This window comes from Etheostoma spectabile, chromosome 19, assembly GCF_008692095.1.
Source record: "Etheostoma spectabile isolate EspeVRDwgs_2016 chromosome 19, UIUC_Espe_1.0, whole genome shotgun sequence".
Taxonomy (NCBI): domain Eukaryota; kingdom Metazoa; phylum Chordata; class Actinopteri; order Perciformes; family Percidae; genus Etheostoma; species Etheostoma spectabile.
This window is the reverse complement of record NC_045751.1, coordinates 15,536,081-15,554,052: the sequence shown is the minus strand read 5'-3', so window position 1 is coordinate 15,554,052 and position 17,972 is coordinate 15,536,081. Positions and strand designations below refer to the sequence as shown.

Here is a 17,972-nt window from a genome sequence, read left to right as displayed (position 1 = left end):
TTTTTTTTTTATGTTTTGATATAGATATTAAATTTAATTCATTCATGAAACCTGCAAAAACCCTGTTCTTAAGATCCTACAAATGCTATACAGTTACAAAAAAGCCTGAAAAGTTAGAAGGGAAATACAGAGAATTGTTGCTATGGAGATGGTTCACCGTCTGGTTGGTTGAAACTCACCGGTTTCAGAACATTGCAGACCAGCAAGTTGTTTCGTCTCAAATCTTTGGTCTAAACTTAGCCTTAGGCTATAGTCCTGTGAAGAGGAGAGGGCGTGTCAGATAGAAAAACCAATTTAGACATCACTCAGGTCATTTTACCTTTTACTTGCGCTGTGTCGTGGGATAACAAGTCCAGTAAATAGGCAATGATATTTTTTTCTAACATTGTGACAACCCTATGAAATGCCTGAAATAGGGTTTGTGCTTTTCACCATGTAGTACAGACATGTCTATGTATAAAGTGTTGCCCATAATACTTTAATAGTTAATAGTTTAAGGCCCTGACATTTTGAGTCACCTAAATACTAAAGAGTTTTTCAGTCAGGAGAATAATAGGATGTTATTTGTTGTTCTTTCCTAATAAACTGCAGCTTGGTCATCACAAAAGTTACATTCAAGTCAGGCCAGGTCTGATGGCTGTCCTATATTTGGTTATGGTAACTACAAATCCTCACTTATGTGTTGTTCCATACATTACAACTCCTACAATCCTCTGTTCAAATAGTTCCGAGTTCACTTGATCTTTGGCATTTGTCCGGTCATGCAGTTATGTAGGCAAATATTTTGAGCATTTTGCAATAAATCCCATTGACATACAAAGTTATCATTGTTTCTGTGGAAACTTAAATGTGCCATGTTTGCAGACATCAATATGTCAGTTAGCTGACAATCATAGAGCCACACATCACAAAAGGGATTATTAGTAAAGTAATAATTTGGTTTGTGTATAGCTTAAGATGACAGTGTGAACGTTTTGATGACAGTAAAGAGTTAATTTCAAACTGCCCCTCCCCCTTAGATACCACCACCACCTCCAGCCCTGGCACTGGCACCTTGCCGCCATGGCAGCAGCCCCAGCAGCCTGCAGCCTCAGGAGCCCAGCCCCCACCACCCATGGGTACCCCATCTATGGTGCCTCCTCCCCCTGGCGTCCAGCCCCCATTGCCCCCAGGTGCCCCTCCTCCTCCCCCTCCACCACCTCCAGGCTCAACTGGCATGATGTATGCCCCTCCGCCGCCCCCGCCACCAATGGACCCTTCCAACTTTGTCACCATGATGGGGATGGGGGTACCAGGCATGCCCCCCTTCGGCATGCCTCCTGCCCCCCCACCTCCTCCACCCCAGAATTAACCCTACCACAGAAGAATCGTCCTCCCACAAGAGTTTCCACCCAGCAGCACATTGTGGATGTGTGCTCACAGAAAAAAATATAACCAGTGCTTTATTTTTTATTGATCCTTGATTGTGAAGACATCTCTGAAACAATGAAAAGGTTGTGTTAGTTAAATTTGTAAAGTTGCGTAACTTCAGTAAATGAGTTATTTTTCCTGTTTTTAAAGTTTGTGTTAACTCAAAGCTCCTTGTGTGCATACAAACACTGTTGCTGTCAGGCACATGTTCAGCAATGCTATTGTAGTTTGTTACGTTACTTGTATACCAAATAAACAACTCAAATAGCCAGTACGTTTAATTTTTGCTCAACAGTCTCATGCTTCAAATGTCTGATTCAGACCTAATTGGATTATATTCTTATATTTTATATATATATACACATATATATAAAAAATAATTCAACTTGCATGATAAATGGTAAACCAATCACACATTTATGCTCCTGTCATGTTCCCTTTGTTTTCTTTGAGTTAAATAAGATTAATATTTTTGTAATTACGAGATGTGAAAATTGTCTTAGTTCTGTCAGAAATCCTTTTTGTAGGACAGATTTGATTTTCAGAAATTCCCAGCGTTTTACGTTTTTTAAGTTTCTTTTTTGGTTACTCGCCTGCATCTCAGTTTTGACAGTTTGAAAAAGGGGGATCTGAGGCTGTGATCTGCCAGCTCCTGACCTCTTGCACTACTTGAATGCTGAGATTCTGATATATCCGTGTTTTTCTGCATCTTTCTGCTCTGCTAAGACGCTGTGTGCAGTGTTTGTGTTGCTTCTGTATGGACAAAAATATCACTTGTCCCCTGAGTTATTATAGAAGGAAAAATGTTAGTTTTACTGTTTCTAGAATCAGGCTGTTGTGTCATGGCACTAGCCTAAATGAAAAGCTGTTGACATTTTGCTTGGTTTAGCATTAAACTGATCTATTTCACCTTTTTGTTGAGTGCAGACTGGTTTCTCCTTTCATGGTTGTGAGACCCTTTTGTGTCAGAATGCAGGCCAGGCCCTGTTGGCTCTCATTCAGATGTGTTACATAATCTGGTTTTGTCATGGGTGTCCGGCTAGCCACTGCCTCACAAATTCTAAAGGAAGTCTGCACTTAGGCACATGGTTTTTAGAAACATTTAGAAAGTCTATACAATTATATGGGATTTCTGCTAATGTCCTCTACTACTGACGTTCACTGCTGAATTTTACATGGGCAATAATAGATGTGTGATGAGAACAGTATCTTTGTCACTAGAGCAACACACTCCATATTTATGTTAAGTGTAAATAGTTATTTTGTTTTGGCAACATACCACTTGATCAAATCAATTCAATCCAATTTAAAGTCTTATTTCTGTGTTAGTTTCTTCCTGTGTTGCCTTTTAATAGTTGCCAAAGTCTACAGATGTGAGGCAACAAGTAAAAAAAAAAACTTGAAAAATGTTATGTTCAAAGATATGACATGTCATTTCAGCAGCTTGGGGACAAGTCAAGGGATTTGACAAATAATCTAACTTCAGGTCTACCTACTATCTTTTTTCCCCTAAACTTTAACAAGCATCATTTGGTTTACAATCTTCCACGTTAACGACCTTCTATTGTTTGTATTATAAAACAAACATGTCCATCTAGTATTTCCTTCCTTCTTTTGCTTTTATAGCTAGCTCTGTATGTCAAGAACTAACGTTAGCAAAAACAGGTTTGGTACAGTTCCTATATTCCAAATCATTTGATTGGACGACACACAAAAACTTCCGTAACAGTTAGATGTATGAATAAACCAGCAGGATTTTTGTGCAAGTTTCAAGGATGCTAAACTACGGGAAATGAACCACATTAAGACCGGAACTAAATCAATTTCGACGTCAAAATAAAAGTAGCAATTTTTACTGCACAATAGAACTGACCAATACTTCCGAGAAAATGGCAGTCCTTAGCCCTTCTAGGTGTTTTTGTTGCTGAAAATAGTAACAGCTTGGTCAAAAATACACGTTACTCATTTTGCTGCTGTTTATGATGGCAAATATATTCTATTTCTATACTAATAGAATCTGGAGTTACAATACGTAACTATCGTTACAATTCGGCTTGTGACGCATTTACTGATACACGTACATGGCCTCGTTATCGGACCTAATATCCGGGTTTTATTTTGAAACGGCTGACCGGAAAGACTTGTTTTCTTCGGTCTATTTTGACACTGAGTACGTGATAATAGGCTGGGCCGTCACATCCCAACGACTGTCGGTGTTCCGAGGAGAGTCAGAAGCTGAGTGGGCAGGCTGCAGGGTGATACTTTAACTTGACAGTCAGTAAAAACTAGACATAAACTGGAGTAAGCATGGCTAAACCGCTGACAGACCAGGACAAGAGGAAGCAGATCTCGGTCCGAGGGCTGGCCGGGGTGGAAAACGTTACTGACCTGAAAACTAATTTTAACAGGCACCTCCACTTCACCCTGGTTAAAGACCGAAATGTGGCCACCAAACGGGACTACTACTTTGCCCTGGCCAACACGGTCCGGGACTACCTAGTGGGCCGCTGGATCCGGACGCAGCAGCACTATTATGAGAAAGACCCCAAAGTAAGCAGCGACCTGATGCCGCAGTCATGCACGTACACACAGCTGACCGGGGAGCAGTAGGAGGGGATGCTCTTTGCTGCGTGCGTGCGTGCGTGTGCGTGTGTGTCGCAGTTTGCCGCTTTGCTTTCCATATCCATGTATAGTAATGTTCCGGCTGCTCTGTCTTAAACGCACATACCGGTAGATAATTGAAACGAGTTGAATTGAGTTTGTGTGTGAGCAGAGTGTGGAGAGTACAGTGCACACTGTCTGTTACGTAATCTGCCTCGGTAACCTTGATGTGATCGACATGGACGCTGTTCAGGACGATCTCCGGCCTCGGTGCTTACAATGTGTGCAACACACACTGGTCTCATCCTGCAGTGGCACTGTGTGAAATCCGGAGACTCGATTGGTTGTTGAAACATGTAGTGTTGCGTAACGCCCTCCATCCATCCTCACCACCACCACCACACGCTGCGCATCGCAAAATGGCCACACACCGTTAAAAGCATACGTTACAAGATTCACACGAAGCTAGTTTACATTTTTCAAAAAAAACTACCTCGTTTCAAACCATCTACGAAATGCCCTGCACTTAGCTTCCTTGTTTTATTGAAACAAGATGTTGAATTGAAAATGTAAAGGACCATCACCTGTATCATAAATTATGCAAGGCTGGTGCACAGTGATCTGACAGAGGGGCAGGGACTGGGGACTCAAATAAGCATCATTACTGTTTTAAGCTTGGGAAGTGATGTTAAGCTGTAGAATTATTTTGTGCACGTGTAATTAAAGATTTGTTTGGAGGAATATGTTCAACACATTTTTTTTTATCTGTGTGTGTGTGTGTGTGTGTGTGGCCCTGAAGTTACAAGCTACAATCTATTTTCCTCTCTGTAAGTGAATGTAAACTGTTTAACTCTCTAGTTTTCTTTAACGGGTATATACTGTGTCAATGACATCCAAAGCTTCATAATCATACCAGACAGCGAACCCACATGCACACTGCTAACTACAAAGAGCTTGTCAGGGTAAGCCTTGGAAAAGATGCACATACCTCCCTCTCCTATTTATACTGACCCCTGAATGCCTTTGACACTTTGGCACACGCCTTTTTTTTCCATGTCTGCTTTCTTTAGATGACCCCCCACTATCAGTTAGCAGCAGGATCAGAAATGTCAGAGAGGCTGCCAATCATGTGTCACATGTCCTTGTACAGTTTGGTGCATTATCTCCATTTATTTTGGTAGGCCATCATCAGTATGTATGTTCATTTTTTTGAAGTCTGTTAACTTTCACGCTCTCACAGAGCTGTGAGAGATTGTTGGAGGAGCTGTAGTAATAATAGCCCGGCTGTTGGTGCCCTCTGACCGCAGCTGTTGTCTTCTACCAGAGTATGTAAATGTTGCAAGGCCAAGAGGGACACCAAATAGGGCACGTGTGTTTTAATATTTGTAACCTGAAAATCTGTGGTGACCTTTAGTGCAGTATCTTGTGAATTTTTCATCCTGTCAAATCGTAGATGGAACATATACATTTGTCAGATTTTTGCAAATGATTTGCATGGAGATGTAATAATATAGATCATCGAAAGAATATTTAAATAAAGTCAGCAATCTTCAGTAATGAAGCCCAGCATTCACAGGTTGTTTCTCTCTCTGTTTTTCGGCAGCGTGTCTACTACCTCTCCCTGGAGTTTTACATGGGCCGGACTTTGCAGAACACCATGGTTAACCTTGCCTTGGAGAACGCCTGCGATGAAGCCACATACCAGGTAGGGAATACAGGACTTTACCCAAACCAGTAGCCCTTGACTACGAGTGTCACACTGTATGAGTACACACACTCTGTTTCACATTAAAGGTGGGGGTTTCGAAATTACAGTAAACTACTTAGCCAAAACTATTTGGACACCTGAACAGAATATATGGACACCCAAACACCACACCTTCCCATTTCTGGTTCCAGTTTTCACCTGTTGCAACCTGGGAACAGGGATTTGCTCCCGTTCCTTTACAAGTGGGGTCGAGTCAAGTTCTTCCACACCAAACTAGCAAACCCTTTTTTGTTTTAGGAGCTGCACGGGACAGTGTCTGTTGAAACAGGAAATAACCAAACACACACTGTTGACACAAAGCTGGAAGAACACTGTTGTCTGAAATCTTGCATCCTGTAGCATTAATATTTACCTTAACTGAAACTAAAAGGTCCCCTACCAACATCTGCAGTGTATGTAAATGCAGAACATTCCAGAAACAATCAACCTGTCCTATACAATCAGATTACAGAGTATTTGTTATTGGCTGATCCATGACAGCTACATTTAGTCAGGGACACAGTGATGGTTCCTTTATTGTGCTTTACTTTCTGTCATTTGTAAACCATCTTGAACAGGGAACAGTATTAGAAAAAGGAAGGTTCATGTGCAAGATTAAAGTCATTTTGTTATGAAGTAGTAAGTTGGAACGTACAATATATGACGTTTCCTCCATTATCCAGCATGTGCTTGCAGTTAGGGTTAGTGCAGAATCACAAGCCAGCACTGGTGTAGACATGTTGGACGGGTTGAATGCATCTTCCACTACACACTAACAGACTTTGGACAATCCAAAAGTCCACTCAATGCAACAGGGGAAATCAAGATCAACAGTGTGGTTCTGTAAGTGAAAATCCAATAATTTTCTCCCTTAGGGATTTGATTCTAAGCCATAATGTCTGAACCATCCAGTGTCGACGTACAGAGCGCCACAAGGTGTAAAACTAAGGTTTACGATTCTCTAGAAGCCACAAGTATGTATGAAATTAAGCTAGTTTTAATTTAAAAATAATTGCATTTTATTTGCAATGTCATGGAGAAGAACGCTACCCACAATCCTAAGCATAACAGCAACGTCTCTGATTTGTGGAACTCACTGTTACCATGGAAATGTTAACAGAACCCGCAAATGGCTATAGCAAGCTGCTACCATTTAGTTCATGATAGTGTATGTATACAGTCTTGTCCCTTTTGGCTTTTTAGCCTTGTCAAAAATGTTCTTTTGGGCCAAATCAAATGTTTTTCGGTCAAAACTCATCTCCTAGCTGGTTGGCTTAGTTTCAGGCTTAAAACTCTTTCTGAAAAGTCAATGGAGATATTGAATGGGGAAAGTCACTGATGGAACTGGAGCTGCTGAGCTCTATGGAGATAGAGAGGACATGGGGAGGGGGGAGGGGCTGGATTGGGACTGAGCCAAAGTCCTGCTAGTGAAGCGCATTAAAGGGTACTCTGGTGAATTAGTATTGCACTCAGGCTCTCTGTTAGGAATTTGTCAAAGCCCAAGCAGAAATAAATAACCTCGATGCAATCAATGAAATAAATAAATAAACTGGTCTTTGTCAATAAGAGTGATAGTGTTCCTTTAATGGCTAGGAGTAGCAGCACTGGCTTCTGGATGCACAAGGGAAGCATTATTATGGAACCCACTGCAGCAAGACCTGCCCTTTAATAGCATTTGCGCGCTACAGTTGGCAGGGCGTCCATGCTTGCGCGAGGTAACAGAAGCTGATTTAGTTAGGTTCCATCAATCCACTACCTGGACACTAATACTCAAGGTTGATGCCTAACCCCAACCAATCAGGCTGCTTCGTTGGGCGGGTCTTGCCAATACACGAAGTAGGATTAATTATAACAACAAAAGACAAAAAGAAAAGACAAGGATTGGCCTTTACTCCACTTCAGGTGATGTGGAGGACTGATGCCTTTACAGCTTGGTCCCTGAGCTAACAATGTTCAATTTCTAAGAATATGTCAATGTGTCCTTCAGCTGGGCCTGGACATGGAGGAGCTGCAGGACATCGAGGAAGATGCCGGTCTAGGCAACGGTGGGCTGGGTCGTCTGGCTGGTGAGTTCCTGCTTCCTCCTGATTGGCGGCTCACAGACAGTGATGTTTAGTGCAGTCTCAAGCAGAGCCCCCTCACTGTTGTTCCCACAGCTTGTTTCCTGGACTCCATGGCCTCTCTGGGTCTGGCAGCCTATGGATACGGCATCCGCTATGAGTTTGGCATCTTCAATCAGAAAATTGTCGACGGCTGGCAGGTAGGTTGATTTAATGAAATTAAGCTCATTTAAAGTGTAATGTATCCTCACTCCTTATGGCATGCTTAATCTCACCCAACCTGAGTGATCTTGGAGACATGACCTGGACTTTACAGGTTTTGGTTTTGAGCAGAACTTTTCATCGTCATGCAAGTTTTATATTTCTCAACAGAAAGAGTCCTCGTTACATCCCTGAAATCTGAGTTGGCTTGGCGATTGCCGTGACAGTTAGTAATCTAAACATGACCCCACAATAGAGTCATGTAGCTACACTCTTTACCCAAGGATTGCAAGAAATGGCTGGATTTAATTAAACACACATTGGTAATGATGGTTTCCATTTCCGGACCTTCATATTAATGTGAAGGTTAAAATGTTGACTGTAAAAGGACTAGAATCCTGCACGCTGTCAGACACTTGTGTTAGTAAAAACAGCAATAACATCTTATTTTATGGATGAGATGGACAAAACTGTAAAGGGAGTTGTAACTTGACATACAGAAATAACAGCTCCTAGGACATTTCTTTGAATGATGATAACCACATCCACGGCTTCCATATTGGCTGAAATATATGTTGTCAGGAAGCATACAGGTTAGTCACTACTGATTGGTTAGGGCACAATACAGTGCGCTTACAGTTCAGTCTGATTATCCGCCTATTAAGGAACAAAATGTAGTTACTAAAGTGAAAACAAGTGACCAAAATGCATGGTAGTTCTGGGTCTTGTCAAGTCTTTGATCCTGTTCGCCAAAGGCACTTTTGTTGGAAGGATCCTGAGAAACAGTTTTGTAATAATGTACCATATTAAATGACACTGCGTCATGTTTCAACAGGTGGAAGAAGCTGACGACTGGCTGCGTTACGGTAACCCCTGGGAGAAGGCTCGCCCTGAGTACATGCGCCCAGTCCACTTCTACGGACGAGTGGAACACACAGCTGAAGGAGTGAAGTGGGTCGACACACAGGTTAGTAAGAAAAGACACCAGAAGTATGTTTTTTTTTTCTTTTTTTATGTAAAGGGTTCAGTCAATGCTATTCAGCTCTTATATATTGATTACGTATTTACTTTAGAACTGATGAATAAAAAAACACTGTTGGAATTGATACTAAGGACAGATGGTTTAGCCATATTTAATACAACTATTAAAAGTCTCATATTGTCAAGTGAGATTTCATGTCTTTTTTGATAATAAAGCAGGTACTATACTGTAAAAGTATCAAAACGCTCAATCCAAAGAGAAATGCACACAGCAACAGTGTTGTTACAGTCATTCCCCGGCTGCAATGACTGTGCAGAGACGCAGAGAGGGCAGTTCCAGAAGACTCGGAAACGCCGACCAATCAGAGCAGACTGGGCTTTTTGGGAGTAGGGTTTAAAGAGACAGGTGTGACCAAGATATGTAGTGAGCAGGACATTTTACAGCACTCTCCATTGGGCAAACTGTGCAATGGTCTTATCTCACCGATGACACTTTAAAGAATAACGGAAGAATAATCAGTATAAATTGTTTTATTTAGGTGGTTCTGGCTCTTCCCTATGACACACCAGTCCCCGGCTACAGGAACAACATTGTCAACACCATGAGACTGTGGTCTGCTAAGGCCCCATGTGACTTTAACCTCAAAGATTGTGAGTATTGTTATCTGTACTGGTAAATAATCACCATTGACATACTGTATATAAATCAACAGCTTCTAAATGATGTCCCACAGTTAATGTTGGTGGCTACATTCAAGCCGTTCTGGACAGAAATCTGGCTGAAAACATCTCCAGGGTTCTTTACCCCAACGACAATGTGAGGCGATGTATTGTTGTGTATATACTAGCCAGTTTACATTCCACTTTATTCCATCCATACTGTCTTATTTTTTTATAACTATCAGTTATGATAATGTTGTACTTAACACTTTAAATGCTGACATCTGGCAATGTGAATGGAAAACCTGGAAATATTTTGGAGGTTGTGTCTTCGGGTTTGTTGTAGAGTACCATTGCCCCAAAGTGGCCATAAAAAAATCAGTTTTAGCCAACCAGTTAATTTATTTCTTTAGCGTAATGTTTGTAGAATAAAAGTTGCAAATGGGCAGCAATGTCAGTAAGACAGGTATTATAAAAGATGAGGTGGTAGCTGTAATAGTCTTTGTTCTTCAGTTTTTTGAAGGGAAGGAGCTGCGTCTGAAGCAGGAGTACTTTGTTGTAGCAGCAACTCTTCAAGACATCGTCCGTCGATTCAAAGCTTCCAAGTTTGGCTCCACAGAGTTTGTGCGACTGGACCTTTCTACGCTGCCAGACAAGGTGAGGCATCCATCATGCCATCAGAAATCAGATTTTAGAAGAGACTTATGAGACTGTTCCAGTGGGGGTCCTGGGCCTTTAGGAGACTGTGGTCAGGAAGAAACTGTTTCTGTGGCGTGAGGTTTTGGTCCTGATGGACTGCAGCCTCTTGCCAGAGGAGAGTTTTTCTAAACGGTTTGGGTCCGGGGTGGCAGGGATCGGCCGCTATCTTTATCACATCAAAGATGATGAGCGCAGTTCTTTACCCTAACTGTTAATCTCGGAATGTATTAAGTTGGTTTCTAAGTTCACTGACAAATTGTTATATTATTTTCTTATAATCAGACTGCAGTATTGCAACTTGAATGCAGAGGTTTGTGCTCTGCTGAATATCTGCAGGTTCACTCTTTAAAGTGTGCACCATCTCTGTCTGTGGTCCGCAGGTGGCCATCCAGCTGAATGACACCCATCCTGCTATGGCCATCCCTGAGCTGATGAGGATCCTGGTGGACGTCGAGAAACTCACCTGGTCGAAGGTATATGGCATAAACCTTTTTTTAGCGCATTAACACACAGACATCATAATGCTTCAAACAGAGAGTCTTAAGAGACGGCACACTCCTATGAATTCAAACCTACCCTACAAAAACTGTAACTACTGCAGTTTAACTGATGTGTCCTGTGGTCACTTGTGTAGCAATTCTGTCTCTTTGCATCCTTCAACACTGCAGTAACAATGACACAGCAGCAGAATGACACGGCAGACAACAACAAAGTCATACACTGTGACAGGATGTAAGCAAATAAACTTGCTAATGAAGATTATCTTAAAAACAACCCATTTACAGTTTCTACTGTATTTTTCAAAAGACAATACACCTATTCTAATTTCATGGCCACAGTTTCAGTTGTTGAAACTGTGGCCTCAACATGTGAGTCTGTGTGATGATGTCCCATGCCGCTGGTCCTGTCCTGTCCTCTCTGTGTCCAGGCCTGGGACATCGTGGTTCGTACCTGTGCCTACACCAACCACACCGTCCTGCCTGAAGCCCTGGAGCGCTGGCCCGTCGACCTTTTCCAAAACCTGCTGCCGCGGCACCTGGAGATCGTCTACGAGATCAACAGGAGGCACCTGGAGGTACAAGGGAGCTAAACACACATCAAAGAGCTCTTTTGGTATTTAGATGGTACCATTATCCATACAAACTTAATTAAGCGCTCTAAACACACACAAAAAGGAATTTGTTATTGTAGTCATTATGGGTGGACCACGCAGGCTTGTGTTATGATAGACAAAACACTTTAAAGCCCTACAATTTAAATCATAATTAGCTGCATGCGCACACCGACCATTACTGAAATGTCTCTTTCCTTCATCCCTCTAGCGCATCGCCAAGCTTTACCCTGGCGATCTTGACCGTCTGCGCCGAATGTCTCTGATTGAGGAAGGGGACGTCAAGAAAATCAACATGGCACACCTGTGCATTGTGGGATCTCATGCTGTCAACGGAGTGGCCCGCATCCACTCAGAAATCATCAAAGACACTGTGTAATGAAAGCAGTTCCCTCATCTGTGCGTGCGTGCGTGCGTGTGTGTGTGCGCGAGCCTCTGGTCATATCTGTAGTTGACATTATGACTCAAGAACAAAAAAAGGTTGAATATCAAAACGTCACGTATTAAAACATCATTCTAACTAGTTTCTAATTGTTTCTCCTCTCCTCATCAGGTTCAAGGATTTCTACGAAACGGACCCGGAGAAGTTTCAGAACAAGACCAACGGCATCACGCCCAGGCGCTGGCTGGTCATGTGCAACCCCGGCCTGGCTGAGGTCATCGCAGAGGTGTGTTTGTTCTTGTTCATACAGACTGAATAGAGACACGTGATAGGAGCTATTTCAGGCATCAGTACAGAACCATTTTCATTGTCTACATAGACGATAGTAGCTGACTGAAAGCTGGAGCCTATCCAAAGCTCGGAATGAAATGCTTCGTACTGCAGAGCCACTTCTCAGCTCATGATAAATGCTGCTTGACATGGTTCTCGTCTTTTTGTTTAGAGGATTGGTGAGGACTACATCCGTGACCTGGACCAGCTGAAGCAGCTTCTGGACTTTGTGGATGATGACTCCTTCATTCAGGATGTTGCCAAAGTCAAACAAGTGAGAGCTTAAGATGTCAAAAGAAAGGTGATTCTTTCTTTCTTTTTTCCTTTTTTGTTTCTAATCACATTCCTCTGTGTGAACTTCTAGGAGAACAAGATGAAGTTTGCTGCCTACCTTGAAGAGCAATACAAGATAAAGATCAACCCCAACTCCATGTTTGATGTCCATGTGAAGAGGATCCACGAGTACAAGAGACAGCTGCTCAATTGCCTACACATCATCACGCTGTACAACCGTGGGTGCTTTTTCTTTTACCGGCAGCTTCTTAGAAAATAAATATGGATTCAGAGTTGTTTTTGTTTTTAATCAGGAATCAGGAAGGAACCCAACAAATCCTGGACCCCCAGGACCATCATGATTGGAGGAAAAGTGAGTGGCATTGAATTGTTGGTCGTGTTTTCCTATGTTGAGACAGAACACCGACGCTGTAGAATGTGTCTCCTAGAGAACATTTCTGTGCATCCATTACAGAGCAAAAATGACTTTTGTACATGATTAGCAGTATAGTTAACTGGAAGCAGGAGGAAACTGCGAGCATACGTACATCCAAAGAGAAAAAAACATGCCGTTCAACATTGTTTTACAATACTTTTTTACTGAAAGATATGTATACATAAAGAGCAATTCCTTAAATATGTGTTCTCTCTCACTGTCACCCTGAATATTCTCCTTTCAACCCAGAACAATTTCCCACAAAACCTATAACTTGCACAAATTTATGTAATCCATAGTTTAAACAGGTAGTTGCATAGTGCATATTCCTTTAACTGCCTCTTTCCATATTGCTAGTTATTGAACCAATTTTTCATCAATAATAATAATTGTGCAACTTTCACATTCATCAAACGGCCTTCTAAAATGTGTTTGTTTTGGGATTCCAGTCATAAATGTAGTCTTATGTGGACTGTTTATTTATTAATTTTTTGGGACTGAAGATATAAAAGGGGAGAGAGAGGGGGAATGACATGCAGCAAAGGGCCGCAGGTCGGCGTCGGACCCGCTGCGTTGAGGTGTAAATCTCCATGTATGGACGGCCGCTCTACCAACTGACCGACCTATGTGGACTGTCTACTATAGATAGGTTTTAATATTCAAATTTAAACTCCATCCTGTCAAATGTGTTTGGACGCTAGCTACCAATAGCTATCTTTTTGAACTGATGAGTGTTTATCCTACTTGGAAACGCTACATTTTCTGTAAAACAACAGAAAAGTTATTCTACACAGATAACTCTTTATATCTTCCCCCACATCCTGAGAACATGGTTTACACCTGGGTTGTTACTCCAGCTAGGGCTGGGCAATATATCGATGTTGTATCGATATCGCGATATGACACTAGATATCGTAATATGGTGTTGTCTTTACCTGGTTTTACAGGCTGCATTCCAGTAAAGTGATGTCATTTTCTGAACTTACCAGACGGTTCTAGCTGTTCTATTATTTACCTTTACCCACTAAGTCATTAAATCATTTCTGGAGAATACTTATCAAAAATCTCATTGTGTAAATAACATTTTGTCAAAGCACCAATAGTCAACCATACAATATTGCCACAATATCGACATTGAGTTATTTGGTCAAGAATATTGTGATATTTGATTTTCTCTATATTGCCCAGCCCTAACTACAGCCTGGTTTTTCTTTAGTGTTTCTCGGGATGATGTCCTGTGTGTTTTTCAGGCGGCTCCAGGTTATCACACTGCCAAGATGATCATCAAGCTGATCACATCGATTGGAGACATCGTCAATAATGACCCTGTGGTGGGCGATCGCCTCAAAGTTATCTACCTGGAGAACTATCGGGTCACTCTGGCTGAAAAGGGTAACAGATGCTGTGAAAATATAACCTTTTTCAATAATGTTTCATTTAGCATTTGAAAACGTCCTTTTTTAACATTAAAGATCACATATAATGCTTTTTTAAGGTTCATACTTGTATTTTTGATTTCTACTAGTACAAGTTGACATGCTTTAATGTAAAAAAAAAAAAAAAAAAAAGGTTTGCACATTGTCTGTCTAAATATAATCGTATTCACTCTCTGTCTTATACGCTACGTTTTAGCACCTGTCTCTTAAAGCTCCCCTCCCGAAAACGCCCAGTCTATTCTGATTGGTCAGCATCTCCGGGTACTCCATGTCTACTCTCTTGGTGTTTCTGCAGCATCATTGCAGCCAGGCAATGACTGTAACAGCACTGTAGCGACACTCTCTATCTATAAATAGTGCAGTTGTGACATCACATCCATACGGAAGTCCTGAAGGCTCGTTTAAAGGCACAGTTTTGAAATACAGGCTATGTGCATTTCTCTGGGGATACAGTCATAGTATTTATATAGCACCTCAATCTGCTTTATAATTAAAAAAATATATAACTTTTCACCTTATGGGACCTTTAAGGGCTTTGACTTTGCAAGCCCTGTACTCAATGTACTCATACTTTAATTAAAACTTGGATAGAGAGAAAAACCTCTGAATCTCCTGTCTGCAGTCATCCCTGCATCTGACCTGTCGGAGCAGATCTCCACTGCTGGGACTGAGGCCTCTGGCACCGGCAACATGAAGTTCATGCTGAACGGGGCCCTCACCATCGGCACCATGGACGGAGCCAACGTGGAAATGGCAGAGGAAGCTGGGGAGGAGAACCTCTTCATCTTTGGCATGAGGGTGCCCGATGTGGAGGCTCTGGACAAGAAAGGGTAACCCTGATATAACAGAACACTATCATTAAGACATGATTAAAGCTGCCCTTGGCCAGGTGTACATGCAGGTGTTTTGGTCAAACTCAGCCGTGTGGTTGCCTGATGCTTGTTCTAATGTTTGTTTAATGTCTTTCGCCCTCAGCTATGATGCTGCGTCGTACTACCGCCGTATCCCTGAGCTGAAGCAGGCGATGGACCAGATATCCGGAGGCTTCTTCAGCCCCAGCCAGCCCGACCTTTTCAAAGACCTCGTCAACATGCTGATGAACCACGACAGGTTAGAGCACACTGCTGACACCCAGGAATCAGCCCTTTGTGTGTGCTGACACACAGCCTGCCTTTATGTCCAGTCATGCAGTGTCATCAGTGTATCACTGTCATCCACTGTCAAATTAATGTGAATGAACCTACTCTAAATGAGACTGTAAAGCAAGTCATCATTGTTATCATCATCATCGCCATCATCCTCATCTAAAGTCAAAATGGCCGCACTCAGTAAATGCATGATTATGAAACTGATTAGAAACGGTCTTGTTTGCTTGGCTCATATTAATGTCTCAAATAGATGTAATTTTATTATATTTATTGTATCAGTTCACACCACTTTACAGATAAAGTAGGTCTAGGCCACAATCTATAATTCACAAAGATTCATCAATTTCCTCCAAGAGCAAGCATTTGGTGCAACAGCAGCAAGGAAAAACTTCTTTTAACAGACAGAAACCTCAGAGACCCTGGCTGTTTGTGGGCGGCCATCTGCTGCTGCCGGTCGGGAAACATAGACTCAGATACATATATAGAGAAGTATGATTCATAATAGTTATAGCAGTTGGTACGATGAACTGAACAGTGGCAGTTATAGTAACAGTAAAGATAATAGATTAACTAGTATTGATCAGTATAGTTATCCATCTGATCTGTCCGTCTGCGCTCCAGGTTCAAGGTGTTTGCAGACTATGAAGACTACATCCAGTGTCAAGAGAAGGTCAGCGCGCTCTATAAGGTCAGTATGTCTGGGAATATGATATGATATGATATGATATGATATGATATGATATGAGGGAATCAAGAAGAGCTAAAATCTCAATTTAAGTGTCAACCAATCTAACATTGCACACTGAGTTTCTCTGGGCATAACTGCCTGTACCGCCTTATATAAAGTTGCGGGATAGCTAAATGTGAGAAATCGGTGCCGGGATATGGGACTGTTTGTCTAGTTCATTGAGAAGCTTCATAAATCCTTTTTGTATCCACTGCGTGGATGGGCATCATGTCTTTGGCCAAATAATATGTCACAGCAGTGGTGATTTTGGTATGTCTCTTCGAGTTCTTGTCGTACTTTGCAAAAGCACTCGTTAGCAAGGCTTGTTTGGCTAGCTCGGCACTTATCGTAATATGGCTTGTGGTGGTTTTTAAGATGCAAAAATAGGTTTGTTGTATTGCGTCTTGCAATATGTTTTGCATAGTGCATTAGCCTGTGAAAACATCTGTTGGCTTAAAGCCAAAGTATTTTCAAGCTACAGAGGAGGCATTACTTCTGTTTCCTCTTCGATCTCTGTTATTTTGTCTTCTCCCAGAGCAACACTCATTTTCTTACTTTTGTGTTCTCTCTTTTGCTCCACTTACTCCCTTCGCTCTCTCTTTAGGTCCTTTCTTTTCTTTCGCTTCTCTGATTCATTCCGTTTTGTTGTCTCTATCTATTTCTTCACTTACACTGTCACTCTGTCAATCTGATTGGCCAATCAAGGAATTATATGGTCTGTTATTTCTGTGTTTTGGTGTATTATACCATACTTCATTGTACAGTACTACATTAATGCTACACTACTATGGCTCAGGTATTAATTAGGTTCCATGATATTTTACAATGTGAACCCATCCCCCGTCTCCTCCCCCCCCTCCCAGGACCCTAAAGAGTGGACCAAGATGGTGATCCATAACATTGCCGGCTGTGGTAAATTCTCCAGTGACCGCACCATTTCCCAGTATGCCAGGGAGATCTGGGGCATGGAGCCCAGTTTGGAGAAGATCCCTGCTCCTGACGATCCTCGCTAAACCACATCTGCCTCCTTCACCTTACCGTAGCTCACTGTGTGGTCCGACCACTGCAGAATAACCCTGTAGCTTTTCACCGTGTACTGTGGCATTATTTCTTTTCACACATTACTGATCCCTGAAGTGGGCTTATTCCGAAACTGTATTCTGTATTTTCCTTCTGTGCACCAGCAACACATAGTCTCACTGTTAAAAACGTTGTTATCTCCACGTCAGCCTTTCAGCAGTTAGGAAGCAGCCTAGATTTCAACTTGGTATCGTGGGATCTTTTTAGTTGAAGTTAAAACATTAAAGATATACCTCCTTATTTTGTAAAAGTGCCCAATAGTTCTCCTATTATCCAAAGTTTACGGACTGATGTTTGAAATTCTAGCTCATAACATCAACCAGGAGCTGAGTGAAAAACCTTTTGAGTGCTAAAACAAAATGAGGGACTATATCATTACTACAGTGATTCAAAATCCCAATTCTAACTACGTTCCCCTTCTACTTCTGAGCCAATATGGCTACCAAAACCCTGCAAAAATGCCAATAAACCTCAGTATTGTTATGGTTCCAAACCAGCCCATGTCTTCCATGGAAGAGGGAAGGGCCAGTCGGTGGTTAATGTGAACCACAGCCTCATAGCAGTTCTGTGACTGGAACCATTTTCTCCATATTCCCCACAGATTAACATTTGTGTTAATGTTTCACATTAAAAGACCCCCCCCCCCCCCCCCCCCCCCCCCCCCCCCCCCCCCCCCCCCCCGGCTGCACG

General features: G+C 42.0%; 2 protein-coding genes across 5 annotated transcripts in view; both read left to right on the top strand.

Annotated features, from left to right (window-relative positions):
• sf1 (splicing factor 1) overlaps positions 1-1,681 on the top strand; it is a 13,877-nt gene extending 12,196 nt beyond the window's left edge. For 2 of the 4 annotated variants that reach the window (XM_032544747.1, XM_032544746.1), the window contains exons 12-13: positions 592-657; positions 1,020-1,681. In XM_032544747.1, the coding sequence (XP_032400638.1) occupies positions 592-657; positions 1,020-1,351 (398 nt within the window). In that variant the 3' untranslated portion in view covers positions 1,352-1,681. The remainder of the gene's footprint in view (positions 1-591; positions 658-1,019) is intronic. The other 2 variants (XM_032544750.1, XM_032544748.1) reach the window with 1 other exon arrangement.
• Positions 1,682-3,583: 1,902 nt separating this feature from the next.
• pygmb (phosphorylase, glycogen, muscle b) lies at positions 3,584-17,924 on the top strand. The gene is made up of 20 exons (XM_032544745.1): positions 3,584-3,960; positions 5,615-5,716; positions 7,746-7,824; positions 7,915-8,018; positions 8,855-8,986; positions 9,540-9,651; positions 9,735-9,817; positions 10,174-10,317; positions 10,740-10,832; positions 11,288-11,434; positions 11,682-11,845; positions 12,024-12,138; positions 12,355-12,456; positions 12,547-12,694; positions 12,770-12,828; positions 14,142-14,283; positions 14,950-15,157; positions 15,303-15,437; positions 16,097-16,163; positions 17,066-17,924. The coding sequence occupies exons 1-20, from the start codon at positions 3,718-3,720 to the stop codon at positions 17,213-17,215; spliced, it is 2,529 nt and encodes an 842-aa protein (XP_032400636.1). The 5' UTR covers positions 3,584-3,717; the 3' UTR covers positions 17,216-17,924.
• Positions 17,925-17,972: the final 48 nt, after the last annotated feature.

What these genes read in the sequence shown, in the direction of transcription:
- pygmb (XM_032544745.1), top strand. Translation starts at nt 3,718, where the DNA reads ATGGCTAAACCGCTGACAGACCAGGACAAGAGGAAGCAGATCTCGGTC. An exon ending in GAAATCATCAAAGACACTGT is followed by an intron (nt 11,846 to 12,023) that starts GTAATGAAAGCA and finishes TCTCCTCATCAG; the next exon opens with GTTCAAGGATTTCTACGAAA. An exon ending in ATGCTGATGAACCACGACAG is followed by an intron (nt 15,438 to 16,096) that starts GTTAGAGCACAC and finishes TCTGCGCTCCAG; the next exon opens with GTTCAAGGTGTTTGCAGACT.